The following is a 17,545-nucleotide window of genomic DNA, read 5'->3' as shown; positions in this document are numbered from 1 at the left end:
CAGTGTTGAAAAGTATCTCGCTGACTTTAGCGAGACGTTTCAGAATTCTGTGGAAAATAGGCACGGTCACACTGCTCATGGCGTCTGTTTTTCGCCACCGGATTTTTGTTTTTCATTATTTTGCTTACAATTTTCACCGCTTTGCCTAATTTTTCGACAACTGGGAGCCTAAGATGGGCTCCTCCAAGAAGCACAAGAAAAACAAGTCGGAGCGTCGCGAGAAATATGAAGGTGAGTGAAATGAAAGTGCTGTGTCTACGTGAGCCCCTGCTGCCATAGGCCATCTCGCTCTAACATTTTGCCGCTTTTTGTTGAGCATGCATACACTTAAAAAAAATGGTAAACAATACATAATATATTTTTTTAAAAGAATACAAAATGTATTGTTACAAATAAACCTACGCGTGTAAAAAACATTATACAATAATAATACAAAATGAAAATGTAATAAAACCTGAATTTTCCCTGTATAATATAGAATACAGTCAGCACCAGGACCCGGCTCAGCTACAACGAGGTCTAAAGCTCATCCTTAAGGTGGGCTCGAATGCCACGCCGGAGTACAGTGCCAATTCGCCAATGGTGGACGGAGGGCCGCCCACAGCAGCCGAGGCCATGATGTCGCCAGTCCCCGAGGAACTTCAGGATCACCAGGGCCATCGCGAGCGCCACAAGAAGTCAAAGAAAAAAAAGAAGAAGAAGGATCGGGAGAAGAAGCACAAACACCACAAGGAGAAGCGCCACAGGAGTAGAGATCGCCATCGGGACGCAGGATCGGACGAAGATATGCTGGCCGGCGCTGACGATGCCGCTTGCAGTGGCTTCGCCCCATCGTCAGTCGCTCCACCGGCCGCCGATCCCGATTCCAGCCAAGACGGTTTCAGCTTTATGGACGATGACCAGTCACAGCCGCTGCCGGAGAATATTTTGTTCTTCGCTGGCATCACCACGGATAACTCGCCATCAAACTGTCCTGTCACAAAGCCAATAGCTCCGCGCAAGCTGGACGAGATTCTGATGGGTTCTTCGCCCAACTCCTCGTCGCTGCAATCCTCCTCCCTGGGACTGGTAGGCAGCAGTCCCACCAAGCCCTTGCCCGACGTAAGTTACTTTACCATATCATGGCGAGTTCATTTCATTAACTGTATCCAATGCGTTCTAGCTTTTAATACCTTCACCGTCAACGCCAGGAGGAGCCAACTCACTTAATGCTCTTACACCCAAGACTCTCGAGGCGCCAAAGACCCCCAGCAGTTCCAGTGAGTCGGGTAGAGAGCCCCGAAGCTGTGTACTCAAGCTGAAGCAGCAGAAATCGCCGTTAAACAAACTTTTGGAGCACCTGTTGCGCTTCCTGGAGAAGCGGGATCCCCACCAGTTTTTCGCCTGGCCGGTGACTGATGACATGGCACCCGGTTACTCTTCCATAATAAGCAGGCCCATGGACTTCTCAACAATGCGACAGAAGATTGATGATCACGAGTATGCCGCTTTAACCGAATTCACTGATGACTTTAAACTAATGTGTGATAATGCCATCAAGTACAACCACGTGGATACGGTTTATAACAAGGCAGCTAAGCGTCTACTCCAAGTTGGTATGAAACATCTGCAACCTGAGAATTTGATGAGAAGCCTGAAACCAATGTCAGGTTACATGAGGGAGCTAACAGCCAAAGAACTTGGCTTTGAGTTAAGTTCGAACGATATGTCAAGGGAAAATCACGATTCGGCGGACGAAGGAGCGTCAACGGGAGCGGAAGAGCCACCAACTCCTGCTCAGCTGGAGGAGGAAGAGCGCAAGCGAACACTTCGTTTGGAGAATGCACCAAAAACACATTTCGAGCCTTATGTAGACGATTTAACGGGCGAAGAGATCCTGGCCCAAGTGCAAAATGCTGCCCAACAGGCAAAACAAAGGGTAAATGCCAAGAGAAATGCCCACAAGATGGGTTTCCTGCGTCAAACGAAGGATGGCAGTACCACCCTGAATCTGTTGATCAAAGAGGAAAACGAGGGTCCTGAAAGGGTAGTGACCATTGGCGATCTAGTTGGCAAGCTGCAAACAGGAAGCACACAGCTACAGACGCGACAGGTTGACAAGAGAAATGCCATGAGGACTGTGAAGCCTTTAAACTACGGAGCCTTTGCCAGCTTTGCACCCACCTTCGATTCCCGCTTTTCCACACTCAGTGCCGACGAAACGCAATTGGTTTTGCGTACGTATGGAGATGCCTCCAGTGCGGAATATGCGGAGAGCATCTTACAGTTCACCAAAGACTCTAGCTACGGAACCACCATTGCAAATGGTTTGCTGGATATCCTCACCAACGGAGAGCACAGCAAATCCCTGGATGAGCTATACAACATGCAGCTACATTCATACGAGCAACGTGAGATTGAAAAGTGCTTTGAACAGGAGGAGGCAGCCCCCAACCAGCAGGAGACCACCGCCCAAATCGAGCAAGAATATGAAAAATACAAAAATACCCCCGTTGACTTTAAGGGTTTGCAATCCCTTGGTGAACTTGGCATCGATGTGAGCTTCCTGGACGGCATGGAGGCTGAAATGAAAAGTTTTGAGCTCAATCGGCGCATGCACGAGCATCTTAGTCAAAACTTGACGTTAATCGAGAAACTGCGAGTGACCCAGCACGATCGTTTATCACAGCCTTTGCCGAATCACCTGGGACTCGTGCAGCCCGCCAGTCAGGAGGAAGCGCAAACCGCCCAGCAATTAACGCAGCAGATCAGCGATTTGGCTAAGAAGTTGCCGCCTTCCGCCATCGCCGATCCCTATGCCTTGCGAAAAGCCATGGGCATGTCCTATGGTAAGTTCAATAACTTACTGTTAATTTGCTTATTTATTTAATAACTTTAATTTGTTTAGCTGGCTTGCCGCCACCTCGACCCGTTTCTCCCCGCGTCCAGCTGCCTGAGCTGCTCCAACAGCCGGTGGCGCTGCCGCAGTTGCAACCTGTGGCCATGGAGATCGACGAGGCTGACGAACAGCATGGCGGTGGAGATCTGGAAAACGAGCTGCGCGAGTTCCTTGAAAGCGGATCTGGTCTCCATTCCGCCAATCCGGCTGATGACAACAGCATTGTTGCCCAGCTGTTGCTGAACTAGGAGATCGGGAATTCTGCAAGACGCGCGCTATGTTTATAATGTAAGATAATGAAATATCTCTAAATTATTTTCATATATTCAATGCGTTTGCACTCTAAATAAAAATTAAGCTAATATTAAAGAAGCTCATTCTTTGCTGTCGGGAAAAAACTAGTTTAAAAATCAAAGTGATAAAAACACCATTATTTCTTGCTTACAAAGTTGGTAAAGCTAGCAAAACCGATCTGAGAACGATCAAGTATTCATTTATTTAACTTTCTTTTAGCACTAACAATTATATTTTCGTTTCAATTTCGAGCTTAAGCCTAAACACACTGTCAATTTGTCTTAACTGAACTAGGTAACGATTTAAAGTTTAAACACAACACAATTGCAGAAGAACCGGCAAAAGCTAGACTTCCTCGACGTTTTCCGTAGGTTTGGCGTCTTCAACCACATCCTGCAGCTCTTCCTCAGCGGCGACAGTCTGTTTTGTGATCTACAGAAAATTACAATACGATGGGCGGTACAGTGAACATAGCCTTTGCATTATCATAGGTATACAACTTCATTCAGTAGCTGTCTTCAGGCACATAATACTTATCGGATCATGCAGTTAGGGCTGCTATATATCAACATGCTGGTTAAAAACATCTCTGACGATAACTCTTTCATGCGATTAGCCTAGGTTTATCGTATATAGTAATAAGTTCTTAGCCTATGATTAGGATTTGGATTACATAATATCTTCGTATGGACTTTACCACATTAGAAACCGCGTATGGCGAGTATCGGTTTAGTGTTTTGATTTGAGTATGGACCACTTAGAACCTAGACATTAGGCGAGGGCTAAATGTTTGGAACCCATTTATATATATATATGTATATATACTATATATCACAAGATGGTTGATTTTGGTTGTCCCCGGTTTTTGATGTGATTTTTGTTAGTGAGCGATTTAGTTTCAATGGCTTTTCAACGTTTTGATTTTGTTATTATTCTGCAGAAGTGGTTGAGTTATATCTGAACCCGATTGGCTGCTAGATTTTCTTACTTTGAAGCAGCGAATGTGAAAGTGGTCGCACATCTCAGAAACCTACAAATAGTTTATATGTAGATAATTAAAAAATGTATATATATTTAATGGTAGGGTATCTTACCACGCCGTAGCCGTAGTGCCAGTGAGCTAGAGTTGAGAAAATGGTTAGCCCATAGAGTATCCAGCGTTCGGTGTCCGACGTCAGATCCGTGTCGAAGACCTTCTCGTAGTAGGGAAAACAGCAAACACCCACTGTGGCGGCCAGTGGCCACATGAGCACATTGAAGGCATCGCAACGCGTGTCCGACATTTGGGCCACTATCAGTCGGCACTATAAAACAGAATTCGGGAGATTTCTTACTTTTGAAGCAATTGCGATTTTCACTTATGTACTTACTGCAATATTGGAAAATATCGTGCCATAGAGTATCCATAAAATGCGTGGCTCCTGGTTGATCACATCATTGCGAGAAAAGAACGACCAGACTACAGTGATCACAAAGAGCCAGACGAAAGCAAAGAATGGTCGCAGCATCTCCCACATGGGTCGCATTTTTCCAGTCTTGTTTTTATAGGAACTAAAAGCGGGCAAAATGTAATGTATAACTTATATGAATAGGTATCGAAACTTACAGGTAGATATTTCTAGCTATGATCGGATGACTGCTGACCATGCCGGAACCAATTAGAACGAACTCAAACATATTCGCCACAGTGAAACCATATATGCTGAAGCGATACATCTCAGGTCCAAAGACGGTTGCCACAAACAGCATGCCACTAACTCCCTAAGAAAGAAAGGATATTATAAAACTGAAATAAATGAACTTAAAGTACATTTGGTTTACTTACCCACATGGTAAAGTCGTAACCCCAGGGCAAGAACATAACGCCCGTGTTGTACTTCTCCACGTGCGTAAGATAGAAGTTGAGAAATACGTTCCAGATCACAAAGAACATGCGAATCGGTGGCAAGTCGTGTGTGCCAAAAAGGGAGAATAGGTAAATGGGTATCAGGGCAGCTGAGTAAGAGTCCAATCCATGATCGAACAGCTCTCCCAGTGGTCCACTCGTTCCAGTTCTTCGCGCCTGCTTGCCATCCATGCCATCTGATAACGAAATAAAATAATGATACTATGGATAGCACTATAGTTGATTTCCTTGTGCCCAAACTCACCCAAGTTATAGTAAATGAGTATATTTATGGCCGCCACTGTCCACACCCAGGCGGGCACCGTATTTCCCCTCTCTGAATTGGCTGCATCAAAGCCCCAGTCGTAGTAAGCTATCAGGATGAAGTTGACGACAGTCATGAGAAAACCCACGAAGGTCAGAACGTTGGGCGCCAGCCATTTGGGAACAAACTGGAATACGAAAGGTGACTTTAAATATATATCTATACTGCAGGAAGTTTTAATAGAATACCTTCACACAGTAGTTCCAAAACGGGTGCATCACATAGACGCTGAGGAAGCTCGTGTCTATACTGCTGTACTACGGAATAAATAATAAGATATATTGATTAAAAACATTTCTCAAGACACTTTCCCTTTCCTTTCACTTCTATTAATACAATATGTCAACCATTGACATCTACAAGTTGAAAGTTAATCTACAAGTTAAAACTGAGTGATTAGAATTCGATTCATATTTTGTCAAGGGAAAATAAATTACACTTAACCGACGAAATTTTTTCAATCATGTTGGGTACAACTTTATTTAAGGAAGATTTGATAAGATATCGATTTATACCGCTGCGCAGTACATGTTGTTATGGAGTAAAAGGGTATGTTGTATTCGTGGAAAGTATGCTACAACTAGATTAAATAGGTTTTCATTCTTCTTGTCTTTATTTTGACCAGGACTTGAATATATGTATGTATAACCCAAGATCACCGAGTGGATCCATTCATGTTGATATCTAAATAACTCAAGATCTACAGAGTTGAATGGTTATATGCAGATTCGATTCAAGTTGGTTAAGATAATAGATATTTGATAGTCGAGACACTTGCACTCCATTGCTTTAGCATAGATTTTAATGTTCTAGATTTCTTTACCGCCAACTGTAAGGCTCAAAGTAGGGCTCAAAGCTCCCTACTTTGTTCATCTTATTGTCTTTGCATGTTGTAATCTTTACAAGTACAAATTCCACTATTGATAGCAACCAACTCATCCCCATCCATCGAATCCGCACTATCTATCTACAAATGTACTCCTCATGCACAAGTATAAATATTTTCAAAGCTCCAGCACATGGTTCCGTGACAGTTCAATGCCTTCTTTTAATGAACGTTTGCGAAACATTTGTTTAGTCTGGTTATCACTTAATTGATGACCTACACTAGTAGAACTGTATACTACAACATTTTGATAGTACTAAATTTCGACACATAGTTGCCTAATCTGCATCGCGAAGCAACCGGAACTGGAAAAAATCGTAATCCGATAATAGAAAGTCATTACACGTTGGGAAAAGATTTTCGAATTGATAAAAATATTTTAATAGTACAAGTATCATGGAACCTAATCATTTTCATGATGATAATGAACATGGTAACTTAAATAGTAACCAACAAAGTATATTACATGCATTTTCATGATGATAATGAACATTATAACTGAAATAGTAACAAAATACATATCTACCAATTAGGGTAATTAAGCTTAACTTGTTTCAGTGTTGTAACGTAAGGGATCTTGTTTTAAATCTTTCAAAAGACATACTAAATTGTAAAGTGGAGCCAAAACCAATATGCCCAACTACTCAAAGATTTAAATAAAGTTTAAAAATATAAAGGTGGAACGTTAAGCCTCCTAAGTCTAAGCATAAGTGTTTCAAAACCAATAACCGTTTGAGGATCGATTAAGAATTGAGGGGAAGTAGACTTGCTTAGGATTCAAGTCAAGTTTTCTGGGGTGACATCGAACGGCTCGAGGAAACTGGGTTAAATCGATAATATAGTTCATTTCGAGGGATTTATAACAATTGACCGAACTGGGGAAGTGGGGGATTACCCGATTGGGACACATTGATTTTCACCACCCACCGGGGGCCGTGCTCCCGCTGCCCCGTTAAAAAGAACTCACCTTGTAACGCTCGAAGCCCCGCAAATGAGCCTCCGACAAGTAGCGCATGCAACCCATTTTGTAATTTCAATTTGTCTACTACTTTTCCAATATGTTTTTGGCCGTACTGCCCCACTAACACAACTGCCCAGTGGGTGGCAGGTGATAACGCTGGGGAGTTTGCACTTGGATCGGAAGTCTGATTAGCGCGTATCGGCTTGACCTTTGCTGCGGGTCAGTCAGTTGGCTACTTTGGCATTGTATTGTATAACATCTGCGGATCTACACAGATATGCGATTCGTTCACACGCGGACGTATGCGGCGAGAAGCGTAATGCGGAATGCGGGTAAATTAAATAATCGCTTTGTCCGCTCTCCAAAACAACACGCAACACGCAAACAACACAGTTACTCCTGCACTCGTCCAACTGCCGACGACGACGCAGAAGAAGAAGATGAAGAAGAAGAAGAACCGGACGGAGACGAGCACGCAGACGTACGTAGGTGCATGGGTGTATATAAAGCACAGCCCAAAAATGAAGAACACACGACGCACTTATTCCGGACGGGCCGGCATCTGAATGGGAACTGCGGACTCGGACGTGGACGCGGACTTATCAGGCCCAGACCCGAGCCGACCGCGACTTGGGTTCCACAACTACGAATCCCGGTGCGCACAGCACAGCCCAGCAGTGATGCCCACTTGGCGGTTATTCGGACTGATCCGGGTTTTCCCAGGCCCCTCCGCCGGATGTTCTTTTACTTTTTGGTAAGCTTGGGTTTATCATTTATATCAGGGCATATCTATGACAAGCTCAAGTCGAATGATCACATTTTTCAGTTCGTATTTGAGTAGTTAATGAGTAACTATATTTTTCCACTTATTTCTTGTTCAAAGGAAACCAGAATAGGATAATAGAAGTTGAATATAGAGTATTAATATCCTGTATTCCTGTTTCATATATCACATCAGATTACAAATTATTTGGAATATTACGAGTGAGAAGCATACCTTAAAAAAGAACCTTTCACTTCCCGCTGATTATGCAAAATAGAATTAAGTATAGCCACTTGTATGACTACGTGTAATGGGCATCACTAGTCCGCACAATCTTATCTGGAAAAGATAGTGTGTGTGTTTTGCATTGAATGAACGTGAATTAAAATTTGTAAAACGCGAGATTGCTCCCACTCCCCATGGGCAACAAAATTGCTGCCCGGCGTAGAGGTTATCAGTCTCAGGCTCCACATTTGCCACAATAATGCCATGGAGATGTGTGGCCTGTTGTTTATTACAATTAAAAACGTTAATGACCGACCGCCATCACCATGATGTTTTATGCGCGTGTTTTATAGAACACTAAATATAGATTGACCGGGTTTCTTCATTTAATTCACTTTAGTTCAAGTTCGGGAGATAACCCTTCGCAGATCGGGATCGGGATCGGGTTGCCAGGCACTAAAGGTACAATCGAACGGAAATCGAATCTTGAAGATTAAATGGGTCGAAAAATTGGCATACAGGTTTATTATCACAATCAATGTTGTATATTCCAGGCCTATTAAGTTTAAACTTTAATTACAACCCACTCATACAGTATAGATCAATATTAGTATCGGAGCACTAAAGTCTTTTGTTTTTAACATAAATATTTAATCAAATAAATCATTTACAATCAGCTCGAAATGAATTCACGCTAAGGAAACTTGTTTCGCAATGTGCACAACAACTTCTACTTGTTTAAGTACTTCAAGTAGCAGTAGTCATAAAACTTATTCCAGTATTATGATAACGTAATGACACCCTTATCGAACAACGAAATACGAAATACAAAATACAAAATACAAAATACGAAATACCCGAGTGATAAAACAAGTAGTATCACCGACGCGGTGGGCAGTCAAAAAAAGTAATATGAATAAAGACTTAAGCTTATTTTCTCGGGATCAGTTCGGACAACTTAATTCAGCCATCTGGAGGTTTCCGTGGCAGTCAGACCCTCGGAGCGCAGACGCTGCAGCATGGGACGATAAATGTCGGGGGTGAAGGGCAGCAGGACGCCGCGTTCCTGGATCTCACCTGAAATGGCAATGATTTGAAATTATTTAAACCGCTTTTAAGGAGTGCTGATGAGGGAACTTACCGTCTAGTATCATTTTGGCTGCAATGGCAGCCGGCTTGCCCACCGTCATCGCCATGGCAGAGTGACCCTGGGGCTGTCCGTAGACCACGAAGTTGATTCCACGCTCCTCACGACGACCATCGGGCCAACGGATGCCGACTTCGTGGCGCAGCACCACCAAGTCGCGTTCATCCCGCTCTGTAAATCAATTGTATAATTATTTAAAACATAATTTTCGAATTAAGTGGTTAACCCACCGAAGGCCAGTCGCTTCGAGAGATAGTGACTAAGCGTGTCCAGCGGAGTGTTCAGCTTCACCACAGGAGTGTCATCCAGCAGGCCCAAGCTCTCGATGCCGTCCACATCTCCAATGCGCTCGGTTAGCTTCTGCTTGAGGTTCTCGTAGAAGATGGTCGAATCCGACATGCCCATGAGATGGATCACCAGCTGGCGCCACGTGACATCCGGCCCACTGGGATGCAGCAGAGCATGTGGCTCCGGATCGATGAGTCCCAGCAGCTGCATGGGCTTAATCGACTCCGAAAAGCCCTTGTAGCGTATGGTGCCACGAAGCAGAGTGTGCACATCCCTGCCCAAGCCGTAAAGGTTGCCGTATTTGGTGGAATCCCTATTGGGGAAACCCTCCAGGGCAAATCCTGGCAGGAAATTCAAGCTGCGTGGACTTGACAGGAGTTCCCCGCCACCGGAAATCTCCACAATTTGTCCCTGACTCAGATATTTCGCAGCGGAAAGTGTGTTCAGAAGTACTCCTCTGGGTGACCAAGAGAACTTATAGCGCAGAGCATTATTTGAATGCTCCGGAGCAGGCAGACCGCCACAATAGCTCACAAAGGACTCGACAACGGCTCCCTTGTCCTGCACCTCGTGGATGCACTCCAGCGCCAGAAGGTGATCGATGCCAGGATCCAAGCCCACCTCATTCATGATGGTCACTCCCTTGGCCTTGGCCTCCTCGTGCAAAGCGGAGATCTCGTCGTTCAGATAACTTGCGGTAACCATGTGGGTGCCCTCCGCCACGCAATAGCGTGCCACCATGCCATGGAGACTGTAAGGCAGCAGGGAAACCACCACATCCGCCGTGCCACACAGCTCCTGCAGGTGACCAGTGCTCTCGTTCACATCCAGATAGACGCTGTCCACTCCGGCATACTGTTGAGCCAGGCGATCCGCCTCCTCCTTGACCTGCGAGCACACCGTGATGCTCACGTCCTTCTCGCGATGAAGCCACTCCACGAGTGGAGCGGACACCATGCCAGCTCCCAGTACCAAGACCTTCTTGCCAGACTCGTACCTTCCCTCCATCTTGTGGCGCGATCTGTGGCTCTGCGACTCTCGGAGCTCCTGTATATACTGGAAGCCCTCGGTCAGCTGACCGTTGCTGGCGATGATAGCCTGAAATCGAGCGGAGAGAAGCGGCATTTACTCGCTGATAACAGATGCAGATAACAAGGCATGATGCACAAGTGTTTAAATTAAGAAAGTAATTATTAGTTAGTAATTACTAATTACTAATTACTATTAGTCAAAGTATTAGTTACAATCGTTAGCTTTGGGTATTTTTGGAAGTAATCAATTTTCAAAAGAGATATTCAATAATTGCATAAGTAAACTCACCGATTGAATGGGGTACGAGAAGTTCTCATCCGCCAACGGCTTCTTGGCATCGCTCTTAATAATATCATGAACATGTGGAGTCAACAGCTCCCCAAACAAATCCGTTGATTCTCTGGGCAATTGTGTAGGCATATTATCAATAGAACAGACCAAAACGCCGGGACCCTTGAAGCTCTTGGTATCCTTATTCCTGTCCGCGTCGTACAAGCAGAATGGAGTGTCAATGGTGGTGCACTCGTTCATGAACTCAATGGAGCCACCGGGATCGGCGGAAATGTCGCAAATGGCCAGCATGCGATGGGGCAAAGCAGGACTACCCTTGCTCGTAGGCAGCCAGGGAGTGTTTGCCGGACGGAGCAGATTCTTGGCATCCGGAATGCTGATCAGCTTGGGACTGCCCACGGCCCAGTAGATGCCGTTGACAATGACCGATGCGTACGGTGCAATCTTCGTGCTAAAGGTGGAAATATATCGTTCGGGGAACTCATCGTATTCCTTGGCATCGAATCCGCCGCCCTCACGACGCTCCAGATGATCTGAACGGCTCACTTCGCAGCCATAAAGCTTATTTTGATCTAAAATAAATAACACATTTAAGTTCATTCAGAGATGAGGAACGAATGATTCAACTTTACTCACTTCCATGCTCGGCCACCTTGCGAAGCATCTCAGGTGGAACATACTCAACGGGCAGCTCGGAAAACACCTCCTGGGCACCTTGCGAAACATTTCCGGAGCCAGTGAACACAAAGGTAAGTGGACCAATGGACTTGGGCATCATGCCAAGCGAGATCTCGTAGCCACAATCCCGGATTGCCTGGCGTGCCATCGAGGAATTGCGATAGTTGTGGGCGGGTCCAATGTGCATGAAGGGTGTATGATGTCCCAGGGCCAAGAGACGCAGTCCAATGCCGTGCAGGATGTTCACCATGCCAGCCACTCCGGCATATTTGCCAAAGGCCACCTGCCGAGCTCCGCGTTCGTCGATGATTCGCTCGTAGTCGATGAGGCGTATTTTCTACGGATAACAGTGGCAATATATTATGCAAACTTTATAAAAATAAACAAAATGTGATAAAAACCTTTTCCAAAATAGCATCCAGAAGCGGCATATTCGATTCCTGCGCCTTAATCGTGTGCGAAAAGAAGCAGTAGGTCTTGCCGGGAATCAGGGAATCGATGGGCACCTGCTTCACTCCAAATATCACCGAAGCATCACTGATGTCCTCCTGAATATGTGCTCCAGCCTGCATGTAGGCCTGTTCCGGGAGGAAACAAAACAACTCAATGTTACTATTTGTTATTCATTCAGTTGGGAGCCCGCTTATCTTTTCTATTAATCCTAAAAATAATACCCTGGTAATCTTTACAATGCATCAGGCGAAAGATGAGGTTATTACACACGTGTGAACCATTTAATCTTCTCGCCCCTCGACTTTATTAAATCTGATTAGTTTTTTTTTATTTTTTCCATCAACTGAGCTAATTGTTTTTGTAATTGAATTTATTTGAAAGGTATCAGGTATTTTATTATTAGGTACTGTAACTTAATTAATTGCTGAACCTATTAATATTTCACTATTTTAGTTGGGTTTTTCGGACATCACCTAGTCTATTTTCTCACGTGACCCTAGTAAAATATTATCATCTCCACAAATCAGTTAAATATAGTATATAGATTCCTTGCAATCATTGCTCCGAACGATAAGCTTTGCCTTCCATTGTTTTTCCTCTCCTCATCGTTTGTTTTGTACTCGATTTCAAGGGCGAGAAATTGCCAAATTTAGAGCTCCATGGAGGCTTATCAACCGAGTTTATATTTATGATGCAGCACTTGGGGGGCGTGTGCGCCATTATATGTATGTACCCACCACATACTATGCTACCTATATACGCGTACTTGCTGGCCTGACGACCACCGATATGATTTCCATGGGCGATTAGCCGCAGACTCAATAAATCCGTTGCCAACTGGCCATGGAAAGTTACAAGCTGTGGATAATGGGCTCACCTGCATGGGGTATGCCCGACGATTGGAGGGCTGCACGATGACCTTAACATTCTGCTTGACGAGCTTCTGGACGTGGGTGGGTCCAAAAGGAGCACGTCGCTCCCACACCGACTGATCCTCTCGCCGTATGGCAATCACTCGACTCTGGAACAACAAAAGATTGGGATATGTAAAATACATAATGCAAAAATTAATATCTTTTATACGCATATGAATGTAGTTATTCATTGAGGTTGCAATTGGGGATTGGAAGCCACTCACATGACGTTGTCTGGTGAACGGATGCGCGATTGTTGCGCGCTGTTGAATCACTCGCCACATGGTTCGGCAGCTTTGTGGGATCTGTTCGAGCAGATCAAGTGCGAATTTAATTGTAACCGTGGTGCTTATACTTGGCTTGAGTGGAATGATCCGATCCGTTGGCTCCGAGCTCTGCTACTCTTCTAAAGGCATCGGTGGAGGCGATCCGCGAAACAGCCTCTAATCAGCAGTTGGACCCAGTCGTAAATCCAGCGATAAGCCGTGCTCTCCATGCATCTCATCGCAGCTAAAAGAAACGAATTTTGTGCGTTAGCAGGGCAAAAAGAGCGAACTGCTGGTGATTGTCACTTACCCGTGAGGGAATCGGGATCTCAGTTCGATTTTCGGCTGAAAATTTTCCACTTTGATAAGAGAAGTGCCTAAGAATTAAGAGAACCGTCCGGGAAAATTCCTCCAGCGCTGTTTACACAATGCAATTCTTTTAAACATTTCCAGGGAAAACGATTATTCCCTCATTGAATTTCTCATAATAGTTTATAATACTACAGGCGAATAATAACATATTAAATTTTAAAAATATCCTTTTTAATAGTCTGAAGGATTATATGCATTAGGTTTATAAATAATCATTAAATAATCAACTTATATTCAAGTAAAGATCATTTTAGATTTAATAAACAATGATTTCAAATTGATTTAATAAAAATCTAGTTACAACTAATAATTCATGTTTGATTTAATTTATAGATAGAATTGCACCTTGTAAACACCACCTTACGATTTTGGTTTTTGGTGTTAAAGCATACGTTTTATTTTAATTGCATCTTGGTTTCATAGGTTCGTCTCTGGCACAGATTTCAGTGCACATTATAATCATTTTACTATTCACATCAAAAACAGAGTACGTTCTTAGTTAAATCTAAAGTTCTACAAACTATTGAGGCAGCAGTCACGATGTTGTAACTCGGCTAACTCTCGGAAATAAATATACATGATTACAGCTAGTAAAACAAATTGTTTGTTTTTTGCTACATCTCAGGTATGCAAAACTAAAAGGAAAACGGAATAACAGTTTGATTACGGGTGGTTAGAAAGAGGAAAGCCGTAAAGCTGTAAAGCTGGTTTGTGGATGGTCCACCACGTCCCTCTGTATAACATACAGATCGATCCTCTAGAGCGCCGGCGCCTCAGGCAGCAGCGAAGTGAAAAAAGTGATGACAAAGGTGCGCACAACGGAAATCACAGAGTTATTGGCATTTGGTGGTTCCACAGCAACGGCTTCCGCGGAAACGTCAGTCGGATCTGGATTAGCGGCGGATGCTGGAGCATCGGGAGCCCCAACCGGAGGAGCAGCAGCGACAGGTGCATCGATTGCATCTTGACCAGCAGCGGCTGCAGGTCCGGCCGCTGGCACTGCACCTGGCTCATTGGCCGCCTGGGGATCGTTGTTCTCTCGCTCCACGGCCGCATCCATCATGCGCTGAATTTGCTGCACTGCAGCAAAGGCGGCCGCATCGTCAGCGTTATTGTTACGATTGATGTTGTTATTGTTGCGCTCGCGACGACGTCGAAGGACACCAATGTGATACCTAAGAAACAATAATCATTTTACTCTTTCAATTCAATTTCAAAAGGGGATTTTACTTACAAATAAATCGCTCCGGCGATGAGCAACACCAGTAAGCATCGCAACGGTGAGGAGTTAAAGTACAGGACAGTCACAAAAATGGCCAATCGCGTAAAGCTAAAGAAGCTATCCAGCCAGTCGCGCATTTCCGGTTCCTCCTGAATGTTGGGGAAGTTTCTGTTCTGCGGCGCCGCATTTATCTGAGGGGCGACAGGAACCTGTGCGGCCGGGTCTGCAGCTGCTCCTGCCACTGGTTGTGGCACCGCAATCAGTGGAACTGTGGGCAACAGGGGTTGAGACGGTGGCGCCAAGCCAGATTCGTTTGAACCTGACAACGTAGCACTGTGTGGTATAATAGAAGATTGTTGTGTAAGTAGCATTCATTTTTAGCATTCCATATTATAGAAAATAATGGTTCCTTTACATGAAAACATCAAGTTGCAAAACTTAATTGCGCACAATAAATTGTTCGGGACCGCCCAAAAACTATATTATTATTATTTCGCTGTGATAGTGGGCACGCAAATAGTACGATTTTAGCACGTCTGATAACCAAACAAAAAAAGATTATAAATAATTTTAAAAAACTTTTAGAATGCTAAAACCGTATTTGATTTCATTTGGTTTTTAGAAAGACTTGAATTATCAAGTAGCTCTTAGCAGGGAAAAATACAAAGTCTATTGGGTACTTTGCTTTTGATATGACTGAATTGTTGGATCAAATGTGTGATCTTAGCCCACTCACCGGAGAGTCAGTTGCTGCATGTACTGCGCGTAAGCCTGCTGCATCCAGGCGTTGTAGATGAGCGCCTGCTGCTGTAACAAAACTTGGGGACTGGCACTGGCACTGGCATTGGCGGCAGCTGCTGCGCCCTGGTTCTGCTGCCAGAATTGCGTCCAGGGATTGGCCAAACCGATGTCCCCCGCCACGGGCGATGCAGCGTTGCCCTGCTGTGACTGCTGCTGATGGGTGGGATGACGTTGTCGCAGCTCATTTGCAATCCCGCTGACCTCGGGCCCAGCTGGAGCCGCATCCTTTTGCGGCACAGTGGCGGGTTGGACTGGTGGCGTTATCACTTGCTTGCTGGCGCATACCAAGTGAAATATGTGGTGCTGCTGGTAGACATCCTTGTAGCTGCGTATCACCTCCGATATCTTTTGGGCGTCATCTAATAGCTTGCCCGAGTAAATAAGCTTCTGATCTTGGATTTTCTACGGGAATAAAGGAAAAGAATTAGTCGTAATGCTCCAAATGTAAAGATCTTTCAGTTAGAGATATACAAAGGGGAAACCTAGAGATAACTCATTGTTGCTATTAACGCTGCTCGAAATGTATACTATCAAACAGCGCCTAAATCTATTTATTTGCACACTCCAAGAGATAACATACTTGTACATGTCATTTGACTGTACCATTACCAGATACTTGACACTAACTTAATTAATTTATGTGGAATGTACATAAACAACTTCGCACACGAATGGAGCATGCATATGTCCAAAAACCTTATCACTTTCTAACCGTAACCAAACTAATCCCAGTTTCGAGCCATCGATTTGGCATAGACCAAGAGTGCATGACGCAAGTGCATGACGGCGGCTATAATTTTGAGAGGCAATCTACTGACGTGTACTTGCGACTAAGACGCAAATAGCTTTGGGAACCGCCACACCAACGAATCCTAAACGAAGATGATAAACAATAACAAATTTCTCGATAAGATAAGGGGGGGCTCCTGGGCAAGTTAGTGTGTAAGAGCAAAAAAGGGGGGGTAGCTACTCGATTACCCACCGGTTTGCCAGGATAGATAAGAGATAGCTGCTTCTTCAGCCGCTGGACCGTCCAGCAGAGGTCGGAGTCCACATTGAGATCCTCGTACTGCTGGTTGGACGACTTGATGAGCAGCCGGACACTGGTTTCCGGATTCTTTTGACGAGTGGCGGCATCACAGCCCGCGGCTGTGGCGGCTGCGGGTGGGGCGGCGTTCTCCTCCATCTGGCTGACCCCGCGAGTCGGAGAACTTTCTATTGCTAATTAATGACCGCGATGCGCGAAGATCGGTGATGGGTATTCGCTGCGCTAGCGGAGACACCTTTTTTTTCGCAGCCACTGTTTCTCACTTCCTACTATGCTGCAATTTTCGAGATGTAGTTTATTCCGAATTTGACATTTGATTTGGTATTATTTTCTGTGTTGTTGTTTGGTATTCCAGCTGTTCTGTGGTGTTTGGCTCGCAGCACAGCACTATTGATTATGAAACGCAGTAAACGTTCCGCAGTTGATCAAAAAACTAGTCTTCATTTGGTTCTGACCTGTGGCCAGTGATGAGCGTCGGTCACGGGGCTGGCGCGAGTAGCAGGTATTTTTAAGTCGCAGGTTTCACGAACAGCCGAAAATAGAGTTTCCGAGGTGAGTCGTATGTGGCAATTTAGGCGCGGGTTTAAAAACTAAAAAACATTGTTTTTCAACACTTGGTTTTGATCTGTTTCAGAATTTACTGCTTCGAAATCAGCATCCTGCCTAGTGACTTTCATCAGTGCATTTTGCTCATCACTGGCAGCAACACTTGTTAATGCCATATACTCAGCAACAGGGTTGCCTTGACTTTCGGGGATGCCAACTCGCGTCATAGTGACGTGTACGATTATGTATAACACTTGAGACGTTGAACTT

General features: G+C 44.6%; 4 protein-coding genes across 6 annotated transcripts; 1 reads left to right on the top strand and 3 right to left on the bottom strand.

The window, feature by feature from the left end:
- Positions 1–42: 42 nt before the first annotated feature.
- Positions 43–3,250, top strand: LOC120449350 (bromodomain-containing protein 7). The gene is made up of 4 exons (XM_039631764.1): positions 43–231; positions 479–1,101; positions 1,163–2,828; positions 2,888–3,250. The coding sequence occupies exons 1-4, from the start codon at positions 174–176 to the stop codon at positions 3,124–3,126; spliced, it is 2,586 nt and encodes an 861-aa protein (XP_039487698.1). The 5' UTR covers positions 43–173; the 3' UTR covers positions 3,127–3,250.
- Positions 3,251–3,311: 61 nt separating this feature from the next.
- Positions 3,312–7,798, bottom strand: LOC120458171 (ethanolaminephosphotransferase 1). 3 transcript variants are annotated; one of them, XR_005617166.2, is made up of 9 exons: positions 7,236–7,797; positions 5,571–5,639; positions 5,323–5,509; positions 4,998–5,254; positions 4,779–4,933; positions 4,543–4,723; positions 4,267–4,476; positions 3,870–4,202; positions 3,312–3,604 (listed from the first exon to the last, which is right to left on the bottom strand). XR_005617166.2 is itself a non-coding variant. In XM_039645729.2 (9 exons), the coding sequence occupies exons 1-9, from the start codon at positions 7,290–7,292 to the stop codon at positions 3,518–3,520; spliced, it is 1,245 nt and encodes a 414-aa protein (XP_039501663.1). In that variant the 5' UTR covers positions 7,293–7,798; the 3' UTR covers positions 3,312–3,517. The 3 variants fall into 3 exon arrangements, 2 of the variants coding, with proteins under 2 accessions (XP_039501663.1, XP_039501662.1); XM_039645729.2 differs by having other exon boundaries at positions 4,161–4,202; positions 7,236–7,798; XM_039645728.2 differs by having other exon boundaries at positions 3,312–4,202.
- Positions 7,799–8,817: 1,019 nt separating this feature from the next.
- LOC120458203 (alpha-aminoadipic semialdehyde synthase, mitochondrial) lies at positions 8,818–13,436 on the bottom strand. The gene is made up of 8 exons (XM_039645780.1): positions 13,245–13,436; positions 12,984–13,127; positions 12,055–12,231; positions 11,612–11,990; positions 10,973–11,547; positions 9,595–10,750; positions 9,359–9,535; positions 8,818–9,294 (listed from the first exon to the last, which is right to left on the bottom strand). The coding sequence occupies exons 1-8, from the start codon at positions 13,302–13,304 to the stop codon at positions 9,176–9,178; spliced, it is 2,787 nt and encodes a 928-aa protein (XP_039501714.1). The 5' UTR covers positions 13,305–13,436; the 3' UTR covers positions 8,818–9,175.
- Positions 13,437–13,812: 376 nt separating this feature from the next.
- LOC120444099 (homocysteine-responsive endoplasmic reticulum-resident ubiquitin-like domain member 2 protein) lies at positions 13,813–17,432 on the bottom strand. Its single transcript, XM_039623626.2, has 4 exons — positions 16,664–17,432; positions 15,617–16,083; positions 14,893–15,213; positions 13,813–14,833 (listed from the first exon to the last, which is right to left on the bottom strand). The coding sequence occupies exons 1-4, from the start codon at positions 16,865–16,867 to the stop codon at positions 14,416–14,418; spliced, it is 1,410 nt and encodes a 469-aa protein (XP_039479560.1). The 5' UTR covers positions 16,868–17,432; the 3' UTR covers positions 13,813–14,415.
- Positions 17,433–17,545: the final 113 nt, after the last annotated feature.

Source organism: Drosophila santomea, chromosome 2L (assembly GCF_016746245.2).
Source record: "Drosophila santomea strain STO CAGO 1482 chromosome 2L, Prin_Dsan_1.1, whole genome shotgun sequence".
In the NCBI taxonomy this organism is placed as follows: Eukaryota; Metazoa; Arthropoda; class Insecta; order Diptera; family Drosophilidae; genus Drosophila; species Drosophila santomea.
The sequence above is the reverse complement of the archived record's forward strand: the minus strand, read 5'-3'. Positions and strand labels throughout refer to the sequence as shown.